Genomic DNA, 21350 nt, shown 5'->3' on the forward strand with positions numbered 1-21350 from the left:
CTCTGTTTCACTCTCTCTCTGCCTTTATCTCTCTCTCTGTTTCTCTCTCTCTGCCTTTATCTCTCTCTCTGTTTCTCTCTCTCTGCCTTTATCTATCTCTCTCTGTTTCACTCTCTCTGCCTTTATCTCTCTCTCTGTTTCACTCTCTCTGCCTTTATCTCTCTCTCTTTTTCACTCTCTCTCTGCCTTTATCTCTCTCTCTCTGTTTCACTCTCTCTCTGCCTTTAGCATATTTCTCTCTCAACCTCTCTCTCGGTATATACATGTCTGTCTGCCTCTTCCCTCCCTCTTTCTCTCGCTCTGCCTCTCTCTCTCCTTTTTGCATGTACACATATTTTTTCCAACCGCTACTCCAATCGTGTGTTCCTGTTTTGTAACCAGGCAAGCTTTAAAATAGCTCATCTGTGACAGGGCTTTGACAGTGAGAGCACTCTGGCTGGTTTCTGCTGAATTCCACACTGAAACGCTTTGCTCCTACTGGCTCACTCTGGTGTGATTCTGTGTTGATGATGGGGATGAGATGATTTGAGTGGTTGCTTTAATCTTTGTTGTTCTTTCTATCTTAAAAAAAGAAAGAAAAGACCTGATGGAATTGTTCCCTTTAAATGGCTGTGGGATTAGGAGACACTAAGAAACAAACAGAGGAAGGGATGGGGATGGAGAGAGAAAGGGAGAAAGAGGGAGAAGGATAGCGGTAAACAGAGGGGAAATATGGGGAGGAAGAGAGGGGGAAAGATGGAGCAAGAGAAAGAGGAGAGAGAGAGAGAAAAGACATGGTGTCCTGTCTACTCTGAGCCAGACCATCAGTACACTCTTAGAAAAAGGGTTCCCACGGCTGTCCCCATTTGTCATTTTAAGTTCCATGTAGAACCCTTTCCACAGAGGGTTCTACATGAAACCCAAAAGAGTTCTACCTCGAACCAAAAAGGGTTCTACTAGGAACCAAAAAGGGTTCTCATATAGGGACAGCAGAAGAACCCTTTTGGAACCCTTTTTTCTAAGAGGGTAGTAGTGTCAGTTGTGTTGAGTATGTACCGTATGAGTGGCCAGTGGGCAAACTTGTGGCCTGGGTAATTCTAAAAGGCCTAAGTGAACAACCCAGTGTTCACACACACGTCTGTCTGTCTGTCTGTCTGTCTGTCTGTCTGTCTGTCTGTCTGTCTGTCTGTCTGTCTGTCTGTCTGTCTGACTGACTGACTGTATGACTGTCAGCCTGCAGGTGACCGCTGTCACTCATAGTATAACACACACATAAACACACACACACACAAACACACACACACACACACACACACACACACACACACACACACACACACACACACACACACACAGCTGTCACTCACAACACTCACTGACTGATTTGAATGCGAGCGACAGCGCTAACTGCTAGCAAATGCAGTCTAATGATCTGACCACTCTGCCACTCTGTCTGTCTGTGAAGAGGACAACATGTCTGGTCTGACTGACAGACACCCCCGGCTAATGACAGAGAGGACACAAAGCCTGTGAACAACAAGAAGTAGCAGTGTTTGAATACAAACGGCTATACTTACCAACAGGAAATGCCTGTGTCATGAATACTAACACCTGTCTGACTGAGAGAAAGGTATTTGAGAGAGATGTATGTCTTGAGGGAGACATGACTAGAGAGAGCAGTAGGGATTGTGATAGACGTATGTGGCAGGGTCTACAGGCAACTACAGACTACAGAAAGAAAACTAGCCACATCACGGACACCGGCGTCTTGCTTCCAGACAAACTAAACACCTTATTCGACCGCTTTGAGGATAATACAGTGCCACCGACATGGCCCGCTACCAAGGACTGTGGGCCCCCCCCTCTCCTTCTCCGTTGCCGACGTGAGTAAGACATTTAAACGTGTTAACCCTCGCAAGAGCATGTGCAGACCAGCTGGCTGGTGTGTTTACGGACATATTCAATCACTCCCTATCCCAGTCTGCTGTCCCCAAATGCTTCAAGATGGCCACCATTGTTCCTGTACCCAAGAAGGCAAAGATAACTGAACTAAATGACTATCGCCCCATAGCACTAACTTCTGTCATCATGAAGTGTATTTGAGAGGCTAGTTAAGGATCATATCACCTCTACCTTACGTGCAACCCTAGACCCACTTCAATTTGCATACCGCCCCAACAGGTCCACAGACGATGCAATCACCATCATACTGCACACTGCCCTATCCCATCTAGACAAGAGAAATACCTATGTAAGAATGCTGTTCATCAATTACAGCTCAGCATTCAACACCATAGTACCCTTCAAGTTCATCAATAAGCTTGAGGCCCTGAGTCTCAGCCGCCCTGTGCAATTGGGTCCTGGACTTTCTGACGGGCCGCCCTTAGGTGGTGAAGGTAGGAAACAACATCTCCACTTCGCTGATCCTCAACACTGGGGCCCCACAAGGGTGTGTACTCAGCCCCCTCCTGTACTCCCTGTTCACCCATGACTGCGTGGCCATGCACGCCTCCAACTCAATCATCCAGTTTGCAGACGACAATGTTTACATATCTTACATTACTCATCTCATATGCATATACTGTATTTTAAACCGTCTATTGCATCTTGCCTATGCCGCTCGGGCATCGCTCATCAATATATTTAGAGGTACATATTTTTATTCCATCCCTTTAGATTTGTGTGCATTAGGTGGTTGTTGTGGAATTGTTAGATTACATGTTAAATATTACTGCACTGTCGGAACCAGAAGCACAAGCATTTCGCTACACTCGCATTAACATATACTAACCATGTCTATGTGACCAATAAAATGTGATTTGATAGAGAGGTACTAGTCATAGGGAATGATTGAGAATGTATTGCCTAGAATCACAAGAAATGATTCGGCATGGTGGAAGTGCTGTCGCATGGCACTGTGAGTGTGTGTGTGTGTTTGCGTGCCTGTGTGTGTGTATGTTTGGTCACACTGGTGCTTGTGTAGCACTAGTCCAGTCCTCTGCAGGTGAAAGAGAAGGGAGACTGAGGGCTACATGAACTTGTAGTTTACAATATAACTTCTCTGTCTACTGCAGTTGGACCACTTGTCTTTGGTAATAAGGGGAAAGGAAAATTACTATTCCTGCAGACTAGATGGGAGTGTGTGCTTGAGTGGAAGGCGAGATGAGGTGACTAGGGGCGATTTGAGAGAGAGAGAGAGAGAGAGAGAGAGAGAGAGAGAGAGAGAGAGAGATCGATCCAGTATGACTTACCCAGAGGGGAACAGCAAGGTGAGCCACTTCACATTGCTTGTCCTCTATGCAGCCTTGGGACTATGGAAGTTCAACATACGGCTGGGGCAGTGATGAATTTAGAGACTCACAATGAATCTTTCTGGATTTACCTCGGTTTGACTTGTGTTTATGACCGCGGTGACACTGTGATGAGGTAACTGTGGCAGCCTACGTTGAACATTCATTCACAGTACAATATTTGGCAAAATAACTTATATGTCACAACTTACAAGTCTATTTTCATGTGCAGTATGTGACACATTTACAGTACCCCCACTACTCTAACACATACACAGTAAAACAAGCTGCAGCCTGTCAGGATCCTGGGCCCTGCTCTCTATATCATAATCAACACGCACACACATGCACACACATACACCCCTCCCTCTGCAGACTAATGGTCCTATTACCCTGAAAGGTCGGTTAGATCTCCTAATGCAGGGAGGAGTGGGGGGCCATATTGCAGTGGCCATCGGGTAAAGAGAGCAATATTTCATATCACTATAGCTGCCCTGCCTGCGCTGTTGGGGTGACTGAAGTACCAATTGGTATTCATGAAGAATCGTGAAGATGTCGTTTTCTCAGAATTCCCCTACTGATCATTATATAAAGGTAATGGGTCTGTGTGATGGTAAAAAAAATCGGGGGAGGCTTTTTTTTTAGACATCTAAACAGGGGTAAAATTGCAGTCAGCCTGACAAATAGACACCCTAGCTCCGCAGGTGCCATTATGGTCTTCATAAAGTGAATATTATGAGAACATCAGGGAAAGGCAGGAGGGTAGGTTCGCTAGTTATTAGGATTCATCTAGGTATAAAAATCAAGTTGCCACGTGTCCCCGTAAAAATCCTTCGGCCGCGTTCCACAGCTAAGGCGAGGTGACGCAACAACCAATGGCTATAACATATGATGCAGTTAGCTGATACTTCAAATACCTATCCAGGCGTTGTAAGATCTGTCAGGCATCAGCAACGTCTGAGCTCTGGAAGGCAGCCTTAGCTTCATCTTCTATCTACATTGAGTGACATCAAGCAATGAGATATTGTCTAACATGGATAGGCTATTCTGATATTCTAGGCCTCCTGAAGCTGCTTTTCCATCGGAGCTATTGGCGTCAGGTCTAGGTCAGGACTTGCTGTGGTATAGGGCATATCCTGGTCGACAAAACAGATCAATACCCTGTGTAACCCATTGGTCTGTCTGACCTTGTTCTGCCTGTTGTGGTTCAGGAGCTGACAACTATACTGACACCAGTGCATTAATTAAACTGTCCTTTGTTCAACTTTTTTTTAAAGGAAAATACCTTTGAGGTTAGACACCTCTTTTGAGAGTGTGACTTTGTCTTAACACTGTTTCATGTGAAATAATATTAGAACTGTAAAGCAATCTAATATTGTTAGGGGATGGTGAAAAATGTTTTTTAAATTGTATAAACTGCCATAATGTCGCTGGACCCCAGGAAAATTGGCAGCAGCTAATGTGGATCCATAATAAATACAAATACAAATAATGAGCAAAACATAGTTTAGCCTCCAACCAATAGCCCAATAAGATAAAGTGGATATATTTTGTACCCATTATGAAAATGTAGAGAATGCTTATTTTATCTACAGCAGCTCGTTTCCTTTTAAGGGGAATATATATATATGTGTGTGTGTGTGCGTGTCTTTGCGCGCGTGTGTGTTTTTTGATATATATGCTGGGAAATGCTCCCGCTTCTCTTCAAGCGGACTGTCATTTTGCTCCTGGCTGCACGCTGTTAACGACCGTAGTACAGACACTCGCCCGAAGTCACGGTAACGTCACGGTAGCGCTGGAATTGATCCTCTCCTCCGTCGGGGATGTGCATTTGGACAGGAGAGTGTCCTCCGGACGGACAGCGACGCACCGCATTGCTACGCTCCTCTCCTACCTAGGACATACAAACTCCGGCTCTGAAAGCTTATCTTGGACGGGATGGCCGGTGCTAAGTGCCTTCTGAAGACGCCGAGGTATGTTAACGGAGCGTGTTAATTAATAGGTTACGGCGACTGTTGTGGGAGTTTAATAAAATTGAATGCTCCCGTATTGACGGCAAATAAATGTTCGCCTATTTTACATTTTTTCTTTCCTTTCGTTGCAATGTAATTGGTTGCTTATGTGTAAATTGCAATATTGCAATAATGTAGCCAAAATACCCCAACAACGTTTTGTGTAAATCCAGTATTTTTAGTACAGTAGCCTGTATCAGCACAGCTTGCACCGAGCAGTAGCCTGTATCAGCACAGCTTGCACAGAACAGTCGCCGAAACAAGTGCTGTGCTCAAGCTATTGAGCGTTAGACTCAGAGGACCTTAGGAAAAATGAATAACTGAAACAGGAAAACATAAGATTGACAGTAATCGAACCTATACATGGAATTACATTTTTCCAAAGATTATGCATTTCATCTGCCTACGTAGTCTGTGTAACACTTTTAATAGCCTATACTACTCTTAAAATGTGTTATGGTTATTTGAATGATGAAGAAATGGTGTAAACATTGTGTCGTGCAGCTAATCAAAAATGCCCACTTTGCGTGTGCGGTGCCATGCACTTGGAGACACAGTCTAACCATCTCGATTCACTTCAATGCGCAATACAGAGTAGCCTAAAGACAAATGCCAATCAATGCATTAGCCTAATACTTCATGCATTCATTTTATCGGTTTGCCAGGGGCAGACTGTGTCAAGAAATGCCTTTGCATTTTATCCACACCAGCCCACATCACTGAGCATGCAGCCAACTCAACCCCCTCCTCTGGTGTCACTCTGTGTTCTTCTTGTTCTCTGTCTCTCTGTAGGCCTACATTATAAAAGCCAAGCTAAAAACGTAGGCTATATTGTAAATTAGTGCCTGTCATATGTGTTCCCCTGAATCAACACCTCACGTAATTGTTAATTACTTTTACTTGTACAATTACTGTAAAACGTCATTCATAGTAAGGGCTCTTAAAATGAAAAAAAAAAAAAAAAAAAACACTGGTAGCTCTGGTGCTCCCAACTTTAATAAGTTAGGAGCACAACAGAAAATGTAGGAGCACCAGAAAATACAAGTTTTAACAACGATTCAGATATAGCCTATATGAAATCTAACATTTGGTACATCACATCGGGCATTTGCAGTTTGCCACGAGCTGAACCTGCTTATCTCCTCATGATTAAGTGTCGATATTACCGTATCGCCCACCTTGCCTCCACCGCCTTGACCGGGCTCATTTACAAACCGAAGGCAATGACCCTATCATGATGATGAAACGTTATCCAATTTGTAAGTCGCTCTGGATAAGAGCGTCTGCTAAATGACTTAAATGTAAATGTTATAGAGTACCGCTTGTATGAGAAGATTAAATGTGTTTCGGCTTCAACATGGATCGGATGAGACCGGGGCGCTCAGCAGCGCGCAAAATGTGCATCCTGATTTTCCAAACGTCAAGCTAACCATCTTCATTTGGAAAGGTCATTCTCAGGAATCAGTTAGCCTACCGAGCCACGGATGTGAGCGAAACTAAAGATTTAGCATATTCTGACTTCAATTGTCTCTATTTTGTGGGGATTTGTTTCTGTTTTCTTTGTGTGTGGCATATAATAGCCATACAATTTATGGGTCACATATGTGAAATGAGTTACAGTAGGGTGTTGTTTGTGATTGTGACACAAGGCTAGGCTGCATGTCCAGAAGAGCACGTTACCTGTGCTATCAGTTCCAGTTTTGCATCCTGGTGAATGACAGAGTATCTTGGGATTGTGTGCTGAGCTCTTGCATTGACCATTGTAAATACATTACTGTGAGGTAGAGGACAAATGCACTTGGTCCCGGGAGTGATTTCATATAGTACCAGTCAAAAGTTTGGACACACCTACTCATTCAAAGGTTTTTCTTTATTGTTTACTATTTTCTACATTGTAGAAAGTAGTGAAGGCATCAAAACTATGAAATTACACATATGTCATCATGTAGTAACCAAAAAAGTGTTAATAAAATCTAAATATATTTGAGATTTGAGATTCTTCACAGTAGCCACCCTTTGCCTTGATGACAGCTTTGCACACTCTTGGCATTCTCTCAACCAGCTTCATGAGGAATGCTTTTCTGACAGTCTTGAAGGAGTTCCCACATATGCTGAGCACTTGTTGGCTGCTTTTCCTTCATTATGCGGCCTAACTCATTCCAAACCATCTCAATTGAGTTGAGGTCAAGTGATTGTGGAGGCCAGGTCAACTGATGCAGTACTCCATCACTCTCCTTCTTGGTCAAATATCCCATACACAGCCTGGAGGTGTGTTTTAGGTCATTGTACTGTTGAAAAACAAATGATAGTCACACTAAGCGCAAACCAGATGGGGTGGCGTATCGCTACAGAATGCTGTGGTACTAATGCTGGTTAAGTGGGCCTTGAATTCTAAATAAATCACTGACAGTGTCACCAGCAAAGCATCACTCCTCCTTGTTTAACACTTTTTGGGTTACTACATGATTCCATGTGTTATTTCAGAGTTTTGATGTCTTCACTATTATTCTACAATGTAGAAAAAAGTACAACTAAAGAAAAACTTTTGACTGGTACTGTACATGATGCCATGTGTGAAAATGGCCATCCAGTGTTTTTGTTGGTCACCACTGAACTAACTGTGCTGGCACTCAACAGTGTGTGTGGCCTTGGTATAGCTGTGTTATAACAATATTACAATTTGGTATAATAATAATTTGACACTATTTCATAGAGGTTCAGTTATACAGCTTGAGCATAACACTTTTGGTCCGTGGGTTGCACAGCAAACTTCCCCTCAAAGGAAGGGACTTACTTACCTTGGGGAAGATACAATGTAGACACACATAAGTAGGTTAATCCCTCATTTAAACAAGTGCCAAAATGAAATACTTTTAATTTACCATGAAAGTAATGATCACAGAGCCAGCTGGCTCTCTGGTCTTCATGTCCCTCCCTCCTTTTTTATGTGCCAGTTTTATCCTAATTAATACAAACCTCCGATGTTAAATCTGGCACTTCTTTTCTCCAAGTTAACTTTAAGATTACAGATCACAGATAATTATTCACAGATAAACAATGTATTTAATCCATTCAATTCTATATTGGTTGTAAACATACCCACGATCACCATAGATTGTCTCAAGCACCTCAAGACAAATGCTATGGCTGAGTTTGCCCTTGTTTTCGGTAGAAGTTCAGAGTTGTTGCGTTACTCTCATGCAACTTTATAATGGCTGGTGCTCTACGGCAGTGGGCATGTCAGGGAGCATGTCGCCAGGCCAGGGTGTTCACCCATAGGCTAATAGGTTCTCTAAAGCCCATACAGAGCCCTGGAGCTTTGGGCTGTGTTCAGTTGGTTCTGACACAGACACACTTTGTTCTCCTCCTGCAGTAACTTCCAGTCGTCAGCCATGTTCGAGAGCTCTGAGTCGGGAGACGCCGAAGGAGTCAGCACAGACAGCACCCTGGGATCCTCTGTCACCGCCTGCAAGAAGGTAAATACAGGGGGACGGTGTGTGTGAAGGTGTGTATGCCCGGTAAATATTTGTGTGTGTGTGTGTGTGTGTGTGTGTGTGTTTCCCCCTCTCCCTGGTGAGGGAGAGTTTGTTCCATTGCAACAGACTGTAATGATGGAGGGCCTGGACCTGGAGTTTTAGGTAATCTAGTTTAATTTATCATTTCACTGTGTCAGGGAGACAATGAGTGAAATGGCAGATAACACTGGTCTCAGTGGAGATGAAAACCTCTTCAGTTCTGCTCCCCCTCCTTGCTCTAGAATAAGCAGCAATATTGTCAGTCAATATTGCTTTTTGTTCAGTTACTTCATTAGTAGACGGATCGTCGAGTTAAATTACTTCCATTCAGACTCGCCGCTCTGTCCATAACATACAAAAATAATATTATGTGTAGTATTTGTAATGGAAGTCTCTGCACAATGACACAAAACTGTATGGCTCCCAAGTGTATATTTATAAAGACAACATTTTAACCCTAACTGTAGGTCAGGTCGCCTGTCTTGACAGACATGAAAATAAAAATATTGTCTTAATAAGACACATGTGGTAGAATAATATTATTACACAGTCTTCATTTTTTTGCTGGTGAATATTTACAATGATATCAAGCACCTGCTCAAGCACCTGTATAGAGCTGTGTCATGTTCATTGGTGCACATCGTAGAAAAACTAAAGCTTTTATTATTGGACAAGTTGAAATAGCACCTCCCCGTTTTGGGCCTAATGAAGACTACCCTGCCCTCACTCCAAGCTCTGCCCAATTGTGTGATGTCATGACCATGAGGCCACCTAAGTGCAAGTCACCTCTACCTGGCCATGGCGCAGAGCAGATGGACAACACCGGGGCGAGACAGGACAGGGGGCATGAATGCGTCAGCCTAACATATACACAATGGAAATGATTATATTCGCTATTGTTTTGTAGCCCCTACACAACCACATCTCTCTGGCCAAACGCTAAGCCCACTAGCATTTATTTTCCCGGATTTGTTTTCCTCCCTGCTTTCAGGGGGATTGGGCTAAATGCGGAAGACACATTTCAGTTGAATGCATTCAGTTGTGCAACTGACTAGGTATCCCCTTTCCCTTCTTATAGAATGGGAACACATTCAGACCGTTCTGATTAGTCCCAGAAACCGATGGGTTGGGTCAGAGCCGGCCTAAAGTCATTGGCTTTGATACTCTTGATTGGTTAAAGATGATTCAATCTCTGATGAATTAGGATGGCAATTTCAGACTAAACGTATGTGAAAGGTCACATATCAAAGTTATCTTACAGATTATGATGAGAATATCCTGTTGTATATCCTGAGGGATTCCAGCACCATTTACCCAATACGAAAATAATCAATAACTCTTAAGATGGCAAAGGAACTCTTGACTCTTGAGTGTCATTGAAAGTCACAGGTCAACAGGACTTGGCACTTAACCTATAGGGTCCATTGAAACAGCCCGCGGGGGAAGAGTAAAAACACAGTAAATATGTGGAGAGTAAATAGGCTAACTGACAGGCTATTGATCCCTCTTACAGGTCCCCCAGAGCACCTCCTGAACAAAGGGCCTGTAGAGATCTTTATAGCCAGAGGGTAAACACTAAGATTGTCAGCTGAAGGTGAATGGGGGACTGTGTGTGTGTGTGTGTGTGTGTGTGTGTGTGTGTGTGTGTGTGTGTGTGTGTGAGAGAGAGAGAGTGAGAGAGAGTGTGTGTGTGTGTGTGTGTGTGTGTGTATTTGTATGTATTTTCCTATATTATACATTCTGAGAAAGAGTTCTGGGTCTTCCAGGTGCTGTGCAGTAGCAGTGTGCTGGACTCGTCAGAGTACTGGCTGAGGAATGAGAAGGCTCTGTGCAGGCTGGGCCTCCTGGAGGATGACGCTGAGGGGAGAAGCAATACGGTGAGTAGTATGTGTATGTGTTCATGTGTGCTTTTGTGCGTGTGTGTGCCATGTGTGTACAGTTTTTTATGCAAAACAGGCTACTCGGCACATCAGGATGATTTTAAAATCCTATTGAATTCTTTAATTTGTATCTATCTGACTGCCATCAAATCTATGGCAATTTATAGCACTTTGTAGCACAGGACTTCTCCCTTGGGGCTGGTGTTCTTACTAGAAAACAAAGGTATCCCTCCGTTTGTCTGTCCTTTCCCTCAGTCTCATTCCGAGCTCTGGATCGATTAAAACGTTTTTTTAATCTTCCCGTTATGTGTGGAAATGAGACAGTGACGTTTTTACACAATGTGTCCAGATCCCATCAATCTCTGGTGTGTTTTATGAGAGCAGGAAGAGATGCCAGCCATCTTCCTGTAGCATCGCCTGTGTGTGTGTGTGTGTGTGTGTGTGTGTGTGTGTGTGTGTGTGTGTGTGTGCGTGCGCGTGCGCGCGTGCGTGCGCGTGCGTGCCTGCACTTGCGTGAGTGTGTGTCACCTCTCTCCTCGGTGACAAATTGTTCAGCCTCTCAATTCGCAATTCAGCTCTTCCCGGGTTACACTACTAATCATTAAAATTTTAAAGAAGTGTTTGTGTGAGAGAGTTTGTGTGTGTGCGCGCACTTGGGGTTGTGCTTGTGTGTTTGTTGATTCCCCTCACTCCCTCTTCTGTTAACCAGGATTATCACAGTCATAGGCCTGTGGCCATATCAGCTTAGTTAATTACAGACCCTGGGCCAGGAGTAAACAGGGCCTGTGTTAGTGAATGTTTGGAATGCAGATTTAATAAGCTTGATGGGATATGGTTTTTCTTTACTCCGGGTTTCAGTTGGGGAGCGGGGGAAGGGTTGGTTTATTAGTGTATTCATTTGGTTCATTTATGGAATCATTGACACAATGCGCTTGTCATTGATTACACACTCAGCGGCAGCAGATGTATTTAAGTTAAGGTCAGAGGTCGTGTTGAGGATAGAATCGAGTTTATCGTCCCTGAAGGGAAATTGTCTTGGACACAGTGCTAAGTTGGTGACATTGATATGTCATCCTGGGTTTTTCACTTTCACAAATTCTGATATTTTTATTGTCCATTCGATGGAGACAATATGGCTAAACCACCTGGTTCAGGATGTGACAATAGTGCTGTATATTCCTGAATAGGGACAGAAATGTGTGTGGAAGGCGCCGGAAGGAAAAGGGACTATGCACTCAGGAGCTCAAAGTGATAAGATAAAAGCTTGTAAGTTCTCTCTTGTCACTACTCACCAAATCTAGGTCTTGTCACCTTTGATCACTCTCTCATGTTTTAATGCATGGAGTGAACAGAAATGTTACCTAGCTGAGATAGTACATCAAATCTCTGAACACATTGACGGAGGATAAGCAATTTGGAACCAAAGTCTTCTGCACCTTTAGTTCTGCTCTGCTAGTTACAGTGAAGTTACGGAGTTATGTTTCCGATCCTGTTCTAAACACCTGTAGAGATGAGATCTATGTCGTTGTTCATCTCAGACCCCAGAACCAAATACTGCATGCACTAATAATCTGCCACGAGACTTCATCACTATTATTTACCTCATCCTATTCCATCAACACCAAACGTATTCCCAGTTTCACCTACTCTCTCTCTCTACACACACGCACGCGCACGCACACACACACACACACACGCACACACACACACACACACACCCACACACACACACACACACACTCCTCTTCTTGTTTTGAAACTCACAGCTCTCAGTCATCCATTCATCTTTAGGTTTAAACACTTCAGAGTGAGGGAGCAACACGTCAGCTATGTGTCCCGTACTGGCATCATAAAAAAGCCCCAGTGAGGAAGAATAGACTAAACATGCCATCTGCAGCCGAGGAACTGACTTACTGCAGGATGACACCTGGGTTGTGTTCGTTAGGCACCAAATGGAAGAAAACATACTGAAACAGGGAAGAACGACCTGAACTTGCTTATTTTCCTTTGCCATTGCAAAATGTTTAGCTACGGTGTGCCATAATGAATATGACCCAAAGTGTCCTCACTGCTGTTTCTGCTGCCAGGTTCTATGATTAAACATCATGTTAACGTCTTTATTCCACTCTCTAAGGGCTCTAACAGCTGCATCTATGTAGATAATTGAATGGTATTCAATGAGATAGAGGAGGTGAGAAATACTGAATGTAAGCTGTATCTCACGGCTGATGGCTAGGACGGCGTTAGTTACAGTGATGAGATTAGATATTCCCAATTCGTATCATTCCTCACTGCTCTAAGTGCCTGCTTGGTCCCACAGCAACTGTGTGTATGCCTGCTTGTCTGTCTGCCGGCCTGCTTGTGTGTCTGCCTGCCTGCCTGCTTGTGTGCCTGGGTCTAGGATTGGGTATGACTGGCAATGGGACATCATCACAACTTGGTTAGATGATATAATATTATTCCAGAGTTGGAGGCTGAATGGAGAGCTGAACAGGTGTAGACACTATACACATAGTGCTGTGAATATTCAATGAGCTCCATAACCCTAATCTCCCGGTACTGAAATCTTGCGTAATTTTGTCAGCTAGGTCATTTTCTTCGGTTTACGTGCAATCTGTTCACGAGAGACTATCACAACCCAGAACAGCTATGCAGACAGCGCACATGAATAATGGAAGTGCATGTAATGCCTCCTGGCTGGCGCTATTTCTTGGAGGTCAGGGGTCAGGAGCCGCAGTAGGATACCAAGGATGTGTTCCAAACAGCACCGTATTCCCTATTTAGTGCACTACTGTAGTGCATGATATAGGGAACAGGGTACCATTTGAGAGACAACCAGAGACAGAGCATCCAAGTGGCTCACAGTCACAACGTGGCCTGGCTTTGGCGGGCTTACATAACAACCACAGGGGAACACACAGCGGACACAGGAAGAATGACTGAGTGTGCTGAGATGAGAGCAATGGGGCGTAGAGAGAACGAGAGCGACAGAGGTTAGAGTTGAGAAGAAGGGTGGAAAGGAGGGTGAGATTGAGTGAGGGGAAGAGGATTTGTTGTTGAGGGGAGAGCATAGGGTGGGTGGATGTGCACGCATATGTGTATTGTACTACATAGCCTGTGAATATTTGTAATCTTTATCGAAAATGAGTGAGAGCGTATTAAGGACTTTCTGCGCCTGTGTTTGTGTGACCAAGCATGTGTGTGTATTGCAATATATTGTATTATAGCCTGTGAATGTTTGTAATCTTTATGGAAAATGAGTCAGAGCGTCTTAAACGAGCCTCTACATTTGTGGGCGTGTTTGTGTGTGTTCCTGTCTTGACTCTTTGTGTAACCAGTCCTGTAGCCATTCAACCTCCTGTCCCCAGTCCAGGGCTTTAACTACACGTACACACAAGCAAACCTGACTTCTGCAGTGCCCAAGGAACAGCAACACATCTAACCCACTCTTTTCAGAGCTATAGCTCTCCGTTAAAAACATTGACATCTCTGCTGCCATAGCACCATGGTCATAATGCACTGTGACGATTGTCCTATATCTTCTGTCACATAAACTAGGGTCTTTCCTAATTATGTATGTCCAGACATTTATTAACACCTGTTTATTATGAGAAGCATTTTATCGACTGTAATTGAGGTGGGGATATTTATCATGTGGAATACATTACCTTAATGTGTTGGTATACCTTTATTGAAGTGTATTGTCAATTAGGCGATTTAAAGAGTTTGCCATGCATTCTGGGTAATGTCATTGCTTTGTTTGTGAAACAAGACAGACAGGTAACAGGTTGATATGCTGCTAGACTTTCTTTGGTTAGAGCTGTTTTGGATTCTGATAAGTTTATTAGGCCCACCTTTAGTTCATTGTCCTATTTATTTTTGTTTGTAAATATTTGTACAGTTTTCGCCAGCTTATCTTCACATTTGCTAATAAAAGCTCACTCTAGGCAAGAGAAGTCTAGTTTTGCTGTTGCCTCCTCACTGTTAACATCCTACTGCATGGTCAAACAGACAAAAACAGTCAGGTGTGGACGACCTAAAAAATGTCTGTTGCTAAATGTTTTGCTACAGTGTTTTCTAATGAATATCAAATGAAATGAAATGAAATCAAATGTTATTTGTCACATACACATGGTTAGCAGATGTTAATGCGAGTGTAGCGAAATGCTTGTGCTTCTAGTTCCGACAATGCAGTAATAACCAACAAGTAATCTAGCTAACAATTCCAAAACGACTACCTTATAGACACAAGTGTAAGGGGATAAGAATATGTACATAAAGATATATGAGTGAGTGATGGTACAGAGCGGCATAGGCAAGATACAGTAGATAGTATTGAGTGCAGTATATATACATATGAGATGAGTATGTAAACAATGTGGCATAGTTAAAGTGGCTAGTGATACATGTATTACATAAAGATGCAGTAGATGATATGGAGTACAGTATATACATATACATATGAGATAAATAATGTAGGGTATGTAAACATATTAGGTAGCATTGTTTAAAGTGGCTAGTGATATATTTTACATCATTTCCCATCAATTCCCATTATTAAAGTGGCTGGAGTTGAGTCAGTGTGTTGGCAGCAGCCACTCAATGTTAGTGGTGGCTGTTTAACAGTCTGATGGCCTTGAGATAGAAGCTGTTTTTCAGTCTCTCGGTCCCAGCTTTGATGCACCTGTACTGACCTCGCCTTCTGGATGATAGCTGGGTGAACAGGCAGTGGTTCGGGTGGTTGATGTCCTTGATGATCTTTATGGCCTTCCTGTAACATCGGGTGGTGTAGGTGTCCTGGAGGGCAGGTAGTTTGCCCCCGGTGATGCGTTGTGCAGACCTCACCATCCTCTGGAGAGCCTTACGGTTGTGGGCGGAGCAGTTGCCGTACCAGGCGGTGATACAGCCCGACAGGATGCTCTCAATTGTGCATCTGTAGAAGTTTGTGAGTGCTTTTGGTGACAAGCCGAATTTCTTCAGCCTCCTGAGGTTGAAGAGGCGCTGCTGCGCCTTCTTCACGATGCTGTCTGTTTGGGTGGACCAATTCAGTTTGTCTGTGATGTGTACGAGGAACTTAAAACTTACTACCCTCTCCACTACTGTCCCATCAATGTGGATAGGGGGTGTTCCTCTGCTGTTTCCTGAAGTCCACAATCATCTCCTTAGTTTTGTTGACGTTGAGTGTGAGGTTATTTTCCTGACACCACACTCCGAGGGCCCTCACCTCCTCCCCCTGTAGGCCGTCTCGTCGTTGTTGGTAATCAAGCCTACCACTGTTGTGTCGTCCGCAAACTTGATGATTGAGTTGGAGGCGTGCGTGGCCACGCAGTCGTGGGTGAACAGGGAGTACAGGAGAGGGCTCAGAACGCACCCTTGTGGGGCCCCAGTGTTGAGGATCAGCGGGGTGGAAATGTTGTTGCCTACCCTCACCACCTGGGGGCGGCCCGTCAGGAAGTCCAGTACCCAGTTGCACAGGGCGGGGTCGAGACCCAGGGTCTCGAGCTTGATGACGAGCTTGGAGGGCACTATGGTGTTAAATGCCGAGCTGTAGTCGATGAACAGCATTCTCACATAGGTATTCCTCTTGTCCAGATGGGTTAGGGCAGTGTGCAGTGTGGTTGAGATTGTGGACCTATTTGGGCGGTAAGCAAATTGGAGTGGGTCTAGGGTGTCAGGTAGGGTGGAGGTGATATGGTCCTTGACTAGTCTCTCAAAGCACTTCATGATGACGGAAGTGAGTGCTACGGGGCGGTAGTCGTTTAGCTCAGCTACCTTAGTTTTCTTGGGAACAGGAACAATGGTGGCCCTCTTGAAGCATGTGGGAACAACAGACTGGGATAGGGATTGATTGAATATGTCCGTAAACACACCAGCCAGCTGGTCTGCGCATGCTCTGAGGGCGCGGCTGGGGATGCCGTCTGGGCCTGCAGCCTTGCGAGGGTTGACACGTTTAAATGTTTTCCTCACGTCGGCTGCAGTGAAGGAGAGTCCGTATGTTTTAGTTGCGGGCCGTGTCAGTGGTACTGTATTGTCCTCAAAGCGGGCAAAAAAGTTATTTAGTCTGCCTGGAAGCAAGACATCCTGGTCCGTGACTGGGCTGGGTTTCTTCTTGTAGTCCGTGATTGACTGTAGACCCTGCCACATACCTCTTGTGTCTGAGCCGTTGAATTGAGATTCTACTTTGTCTCTATACTGACGCTTAGCTTTTGAGTTTCACGCGAATGCTGCCATCAATCCACGGTTTCTGGTTTGGGAATGTTTTAATCGTTGCTATGGGAACGACATCTTCAACGCACGTTCTAATGAACTCGCTCACCGAATCAGCGTATTCATTAATGTTGTTGTCTGACGCACCAGCATGTTAACTGAGAGAGGAGAGAGTTTGTTTTTTATTTGATTTGTTTTTCTCCTAATTCACAACTGTCCACCACTGTTTTCCTCGTGGCTACTCGCTGCAAAAACCTCTTGATTAGTTTCACGTTTGAGTCATCCAGCTGTCCCTGATTGGTTATGGTATTTAGAGTAGAATCACCCTGAGGTTGTGATTGGTTGTTTAGCTGGGTTGACCTGGAGGCTGGAGCACAGCTGTAGATTTGCCCGCTTGTTGGGTGCCCGGTGAACCGCGAGACCCTGGGTCACACCCAGCGCTGTCCTCCAGCCGCCAGGCACCCATCCAAAGGACGCCACCTCAGCAGGGCACAACACGAGGAAACGGGCACATAGATAAATTGAGCCAAAATCACAGAATTTATCATTGGGGACGGGATCAAATAAAATCGTATTTGTCACATGCGCCGAATACAACAGATGTAGACCGTACCATGAAATGCTTACTTACAAGTCCTCTAACCAACAATTCAGTTAAGAAAATATTGACTAAATAAACTAAAATAATAATGAGGCTATATACAGGGTTATCGGTAAGGAGTCAATGTGCAGGAGTACAGGTTAGTCGAGGATAACAGTATCACGATATTCGTTAGTATCGTGGCAAGGGAACTAAACAAGAAGCAGATTTAACTTCTTTAGGAAAACATCCCTAATGTGTTGTCATCCAGAGTCACATTTATTTATTTTCCGAGCTATAGCATACTATTTTACATACATCAGGTTTTTAAAGGACCAAAGATTGTGGCCTGCTTCGTGTTTTCATTTTTGCAAAGGAAAAAATATTGCGAAACACTGTTATTGTCCCGGTCCTATTTATCATACATACACGCGCACATCACACGCACTCGGGTGTGCAACCAATCAGAACCCCTATTTTCTAGCATCTATTTTGATTTGTAATCTCTGTGCGTCAATTAGTTAGGCATAGATTAAACTGGTCTGTCTGCTCGGAAGAATTAGTGGAGCCTCGTTCACATCTGTGGTCTCTGTCTCACTGACAGAGATAGCTAGATGGCACATACAGCTTTCACCCCGAAACCCATTTTTGGGACTGCAGGCGATTGCCACTGATTTGGTTAAATGATTTTGTCCTTGGGAAGGGCACCATATCTCCTATTTGTTTTTCCAACTCCTCTCTCTACCTCGTTCCTCTTCCCTCCCTCCTCTTTTTTTTCCCGTTTCGCCCCCTCTCATTCTCCAACAGTCATCTGCTTATTTTTTTCTCTGCGATTGCTTTGACCTGCATGCAAGACACAATAAACCCAATCATTTGATAACCTTCACAACACCTCAGCTCGCACGGGCTTGATAGAACCGCCGTTATAATGAGACAGCTTCTAAATGGGTTGTACAAGTACCAGGGTGGGCTTTCGTGAAAAAAAAATGTAGGGGAAAGGCTGAATGAGATGCTGATAATGTAAACGGGGGTGAAATTGCTATGTGGTGTTGTTTCACTCCGGTGGACATTTGAAGTCTACCGATAGAGAGCACCACTCCAGCTGCTTTCCCCGTTCAATTCTGTCGCCTTTTCAGCTTTGGGATGATTAGCTCAGTGTTTCACCCTATAGGTTGCTGTTGATAACATACCAATGAAATAGGCAGAAAGTATGTGGAATAAAATGGGGTGCAAGACTAATTTGTAAAAGAGGAAAATGTCAATCAAATACACTCGTAACAGAGACTAACATCCATGATGTCACAGAGTAACAAACTTCCAGATTTAGCCTGATTGGCAGATAGAACTGTTTTATCTCTAAACTGATTGGGCCATTCGTTCCAGTTTCAATTGCTGCATCTGTTTGTATTTCTCCTTCTGATTCTCTTTTGGTTATATATTGGTTTTGGAGAGATGAACCTGGTATATAAATTCATCTGGGATGAATAGAGAGAGAGCTGTAGAGAACGATGGCTAGATAAGAAGAAGAAGTGGTTATGGAGTGTGTGCCTGTGTGTTACAGCTGGGGGGGGGGCTGTTTATTGGTCATTGAGAAAAAAAGAAAGTTATGATCCTTCTGCAACCAAGGGCTATGCCTCACGCCCCTTTTCTAATTAACTCGACTATTGATTAATACTTTCCCAAAGCATTTGTAGCTGAAGTTTGACATCATTTCAATCCACAATCCAGCCGCACTGCCGTGACAGACTAACACTTATGGAAATCGATGTTTGATGGGACGGACAATGTTCTATGCATGAATGAACAACATTCGTAGCACTTTGCTGTTCAATAGTCTAGGTTGGCAAGTGAAATAACATACTAATACATCTATGATTGCTTTGGAAAACTCACCCCTGAGTAAACAATGGGAAAGCAATCAGGGAGATTATTCTCCAAAATAGCACCTCATTCCCTGTATAGTGCACTTCTTTGACCAGGGCAAATAGGGACTCTGGTCAAAAGTCATGCACTATATAGGGAATAGAGTGTAATTTGGGACCCATTGAGTGAAATTCTGTATGTAGGGACTGTCGCTCGCTCCCTGGGGACTGACTGACTGAGTGGGTGCCAATTAGCCCTGTTGTGTCCTGCTTAGTCTTACGTTGCCATACCTCCAAAATCACCTCCTGCTAGAGGCTTGTAAATGGCCAGTGAGGGCTAACACAGCATGTTTGCATCCTCTGTCAGACTAATAATCATGCTTTTATCTGGGTAAAACCAATGTTCTGAAGCTTTTTCCCTCTCATTTCAGATGTGCTTTGTGAATCTGGACCAGCAGAAGGTGGATCGTCACAACGACAGCTGCATCAAGGTGTGCTGGCTTCTCTCCATCTCTCTCCTCCCCCCTACCCATTAACTCCTCCCCCTACCCATTAACTCCTCCCCTACCCATTAACTCCTCCCCCTACCCATTAACCCCTACCCATTAACCCCTCCCACTACCATTAACTCCTCCCCTACCCATCAACTCCTCCCCTACCCATGATCTTCTCCTTCTACCCATGATCTTCTCCTCCCTACCCATGATCTCCTCCCCCTACCCATGATCTCCTCCCCCTACCCATGATCTCCTCCCCCTACCCATGATCTCCTCCCCCTACCCATGATCTTCTCCCCCTACCCATGATCTCCTGCCCTACCCATGATCTCCACCGCCCTACCCATGATTTTCTCCCTCCTACCCATGATCTTCTCCCACTACCCATGATCTCCTCCCCCCTACCATTGATCTCCTCCGTCCTACCCATGATCTCCTCCCTCCTACCCATGATCTCCTCCCTCCTACCCATGATCTCCTCCCTCCTACCCATGCTCTCCTCTCATATCCTCTCCTCCCTCCTACCCATGCTCTCCTCTCATATCCTCTCCTCCCCCTAACCATGCTCTCCTCCCTCCTACCCATGCTCTCCTCTCATATCCTCTCCTCCCCCTACCCATGCTCTCCTCCCTCCTACCCATACTCTCCTCTCATATCCTCTCCCTCCCCCTAACCATGCTCTCCTCCCTCCTACCCATACTCTCCTCTCATATCCTCTCCTCCCCCTAACCATGCTCTCCTCCCGCCTACCCATGCTCTCCTCTCATATCCTCTCCTCCCCCCCTACCCATGCTCTCCTCCCTCCTACCCATGCTCTCCTCTCATATCCTCTCCTCCCTCCTACCCATGATCTCCTCCCTCCTACCCATGCTCTCCTCTCATATCCTCTCCTCCCTCCTACCCATGCTCTCCTCTCCCTCCTCCCCAACCATGCTCTCCTCCCTCCTACCCATGCTCTCCTCTCATCCTCTCCTCCCCCTAACCATGCTCTCCTCCCGCCTACCCATGCTCTCCTCTCATATCCTCTCCTGCCCCCTACCCATGCTCTCCTCCCTCCTACCCATGCTCTCCTCTCATATCCTCTCCTCCCTCCTACCCATGATCTCCTCCCTCCTACCCATGCTCTCCTCTCATATCCTCTCCTCCCTCCTACCCATGCTCTCCTCTCATATCCTCTCCTCCCCCCTAACCATGCTCTCCTCCCTCCTACCCATGCTCTCCTCTCATATCCTCTCCTCCCCCCTAACCATGCTCTCCTCTCGCCTACCCATGCTCTCCTCTCATATCCTCTCCTGCCCCCTACCCATGCTCTCCTCCCTCCTACCCATGCTCTCCTCTCATATCCTCTCCTCCCCCTACCCATGCTCTCCTCCCACCTACCCATGCTCTCCTCTCATATCCTCTCCTCCCCCTACCCATGCTCTCCTCCCTCCTACCCATGCTCTCCTCTCATATCCTCTCCTCCCCCTACCCATGATCTCCTCCCTCCTACCCATGCTGTCCTCCCTCCTACCCATGCTCTCCTCTC

The 21350-nt window shown here is 44.9% G+C and overlaps 1 protein-coding gene across 1 annotated transcript in view; it reads left to right on the forward strand.

The window, feature by feature from the left end:
* Window positions 1-5014: 5014 nt before the first annotated feature.
* LOC115141689 (A-kinase anchor protein SPHKAP-like) overlaps window positions 5015-21350 on the forward strand; it is a 37888-nt gene continuing 21552 nt past the window's right edge. Inside the window, exons 1-4 of the mRNA XM_065000272.1 lie at window positions 5015-5242; window positions 8655-8757; window positions 10563-10673; window positions 19757-19816. Coding sequence (XP_064856344.1) covers window positions 5208-5242; window positions 8655-8757; window positions 10563-10673; window positions 19757-19816 — 309 coding nt within the window. The 5' untranslated portion in view covers window positions 5015-5207. The remainder of the gene's footprint in view (window positions 5243-8654; window positions 8758-10562; window positions 10674-19756; window positions 19817-21350) is intronic.

The sequence above is a fragment of the Oncorhynchus nerka genome, linkage group LG14 (assembly GCF_034236695.1).
Source record: "Oncorhynchus nerka isolate Pitt River linkage group LG14, Oner_Uvic_2.0, whole genome shotgun sequence".
In the NCBI taxonomy this organism is placed as follows: domain Eukaryota; kingdom Metazoa; phylum Chordata; class Actinopteri; order Salmoniformes; family Salmonidae; genus Oncorhynchus; species Oncorhynchus nerka.